General features: G+C 36.3%; 1 protein-coding gene across 1 annotated transcript in view; it reads left to right on the top strand.

Moving 5' to 3' along the window:
- Positions 1-1,559: 1,559 nt before the first annotated feature.
- The window catches only part of LOC103150082 (lysophosphatidylcholine acyltransferase 1), a 26,800-nt gene continuing 24,712 nt past the window's right edge, over positions 1,560-3,647 (top strand). The window contains exon 1 of the mRNA XM_016668954.1: positions 1,560-2,042. Coding sequence (XP_016524440.1) covers positions 1,920-2,042 — 123 coding nt within the window. The 5' untranslated portion in view covers positions 1,560-1,919. The remainder of the gene's footprint in view (positions 2,043-3,647) is intronic.

Genomic DNA, 3,647 nt, shown 5'->3' with positions numbered 1-3,647 from the left:
TCCATTAATCTTAATTCACATTGTCTCTAGTTAAAAGTACCAATTTCTTAAGACCCTGTTTTATATTTTCAAAGGGTCTGATGAAAATGTAAGTTAGAAAAAAATGATCGAGACTTTATGACTCTTATTGAGCGTCTTTCTCTGACATAATTTGTATCTATACCTTGTGTTTTTACACCAGAAAGAAACTTGTTAAATGTTGGTTCCAGCTGCTGTTGTCAAGCATAATTTGAGATTAGTAAAGATGAACATAAAACAGTGATGAACATAAGGTCATGTACTTGGAACAAAATAATATACTTTTGAATATTTAACACCAATGGTTTCAATAGTATTTTTACCCCATATTTTGTCATGTTAGCACTACATCATGACACATGTTTTAAATGTATTACAATTAAAAAAGCTATGTAGAAAATTCACTGTTAAAAAGAAAACATTTCTAACATAATGTATGCTTTTCCATCCACTGTTTTGAATGCTCTGAGGTGGTCTATCATTTGAAAGACCCCTAAAAACATATTCTCATTTTTACTTGTAAAGTGGTAAAAATGTGGAAATTGTAAATAAATACTTGCAAGGCAGAGCACAATCCATATGTATTGCATCCATAAATAAATCCTTGGTGGTAAAGGAAATGCAAGTTAATTACCACATTAGGTTTTTTTCTTTTTTTTTTTTTTTACATTTTACAATATAACATTGTAAAAAAATATTTCAAGGCGTGCAAATGAAAACAACATTACCGTTTTGTATAGCAACTGAGAGGGCCCTTGAAATTTTGAGTTTTCTCCGAATATTACAGAATATTACAAAGATTTTGCCACAAGAGGGCAGCACATAACTACTTTTACAACACCGAAGTCAATCCACGGTGCCGTCACTGCTGAATAGCATCACACTTCTGGTAGAAATAATCAGTCTAATATTCCACATAAATAAACTAAAAACATGCAGAGATTAAAGCTAACAGACATATGTGTTTTAATATTTGAACACTGATTGTTGCTATAGCCTACAACTATCAGGAATTTTTAAAGGCATTCTCAGTCAAATTATCTACTTTGACCATAGACTACCGTAAATTACCAACCTCAGTTTACTCCCAACAACACAAGAGTTCATCCAGTAGAAATTTACCATAAAATGCGAAAGTTAGAAAGGAACAAAAGTGCATAATGGGATTAAGTGACAAAATTACTGAATCCCATAATTGACCACAATAAAAAAAAATCCTAAAAAAATCATAATGTTATTATTTAATAGTTACACCTTGTTAGAGATTTATTTGCCAATTGCATCAGCACTAATAAGACAGCTAAAGGAAGATAGGATTACATAATCCTACTATTTGAACACAGGGGTTACTGATATTATTTATTATTATGATGAGTACGGTCTGAACTTTATATAACCCTCTAACTACAAATTACATCTTTGTATTTTATATATTTCATTTTTGCTGTATTCATTACAGTTTTCCGTTAAAGTTTTTAAATTACGACATGTGAGGGGATTTTGAAGGCAACATTGGGTCGTGCTTGGCAAATACCGTTGTGGACGCGCGCAGGCGCCCTGCTGTAAGAAAGGTATTGCGCTTCCGTTAGCTTTGAGAGCTAACGGGCAGGTCTGGTTGGGGAAGAGGCTGTGCAGGAAGGAGACCTGCGCAGCCAGACAGATATTGGTGACTTCAGATATCCCCAGTTAATCCTTGAGCTAACAATTATCCCTCCATGCTGACCAGGAAAGGGAGATAACGTTAATAGCTTGGCACTGCCTCCATTTAAATTAGCAACCGACCAAGCCAGTTAAAGGGGAGACCGCGTTTTGCTTTGAGGGGCTTCTTCTATTTTTTGGCAGTTTTCTTTTTAGGACATCAAAAGTACCAACTGCAGCCTCACCTTACGGTCTTTCTAAGTATGAGGTTGTCGGGTAGCAAACATTGTGCGACTGAAGGAGATGGGAAGAAAATGGACCAACCTCCTCCGTTCAGAAACCCTTTTGTGCACGTCTTGAAATTCACTCCACTGGAAAAGGCAAAGGTATGAACAGCTTATCTGCACACTAACATGATGCCTTGCTTGTTGGACATGGAACAGTTGAGTGCGACACAGTGATTGTGTTGTCAACATTATGTCGCAAGGTAGTTTTTTTCTTGTTTCCTTTTAATCAGCTGTGCTAGTCTTAGCTAACCGGCTAACATTAGCAGAGTACATGTCACTTTTATCTTGTGGCTTTGTTTAGCTTTTACTTCAAACACGTTTTGGTTTTCATATAGTTTAGAGCACAATAAATATTAGGAGTTGCGACCACGTTGTTTAATTTTAATATCAGGGTTTATGCAAAATAAGTTTGTTTCACTCATGAAACCCTTAAAATAAAATACAGTTGACTGGAGCATGGCCCACTGTTCAGGAGGGGCCTAGCTTGTTGCTCTGAACTGCATGCTGTTTTAGTGCCTTTGCCAAAAAGACATTTCAGTTGGCATTATCAAAGAAAAAAAATAATACATGCATTTTTCAAACATTGTAGTTTAGCAACTTGTTTTAGGATGTCCTCTTGCATTGTTGGATTTAACAATAAGCATAATTCACAGCAGCAAGCAACAATCGTGAAATTGATACATTTTTAAAACACATTTTTGTGCAATATTTTCATGGGTTACAAATAAGAGAAAATGACATGTGTAAGTATGTAAAAATTGTTGTGCAAACAAAATATGCCGCCATATGTAATTTTGAGATGCATGGAATGACTTGTAGCTTTTCTGAATCTAAAACTATGCTGCCTGGCTCTCATCATGAGTACATGAAGAGGGTGACTGAGTTTCAACATTTACTTTGAACACTGACATGTCCTGTTGCTCTCCATAAGTGTTCAAATTCAAAATAACAAATGTCACAGACGTTATTACTGTAAAAATCAGTGTATATTATTTTAGACATAGCAGTGTAGTAATGGTTGCTTTTCAATTTTAAATAAAATAATTTAATGCGACACTTTTGGTTTAAAATGTTTGTGGGAGGAGAGAGGGGTTATTTTCCAGGTGCATGGTGCCATTTCTTAAAGTCAAGTAAATTGTTGTGTATATCAAGAATAATGTGATATACACATTATATGCCGAGCCACCTGGTTCGGCGTACCAGCCGAACCAGGTGGCTCTTAACATTAAATTGATATTTAGAAGCATGGCCAACCTGGATTGGATAGCTTTATTCACTTTCACTACTGCTACTGCTAAACTACAGGCAGACTAAAATTCTGAATCAGAATTTAGCAGTTTGCCTTCTTGAAATTGGCCTCTGTCTCTTTAAGAATCTCCTACACTTTCACATATTCCTCATTCAGCCTGTCATGACAACAGTGCTTCTCCACGATGCTGTTTTAAACTGTTCTTAGACGCAATGGTCTGAGGAATAGTTTGTATGATGAGCTCAGCAGATGCACAGTTCCACCAGGTATTTATTCATTGCTGCCACTGCTAGCCTAGAGGAGCAGCATGGTGTAGGTGTGGGGGAGAAGTGCTCTATGAGGTCGTTGGAGATTGTAGCTCTAAGAAAGAGCTTTGCGTAAATAGGAGACGCATTGTAAGCAAAACTTTAGGCACCCCAGAATGGCTGCCATGGGACATTTAAGGGAATTCTCAG

The sequence above is a fragment of the Poecilia formosa genome, unplaced genomic scaffold, assembly GCF_000485575.1.
Source record: "Poecilia formosa unplaced genomic scaffold, Poecilia_formosa-5.1.2 Scaffold0, whole genome shotgun sequence".
NCBI classification, from domain to species: domain Eukaryota; kingdom Metazoa; phylum Chordata; class Actinopteri; order Cyprinodontiformes; family Poeciliidae; genus Poecilia; species Poecilia formosa.
Note: the sequence above shows the minus strand (reverse complement) of the source record. Positions and strands in the feature narration are given on the sequence as shown.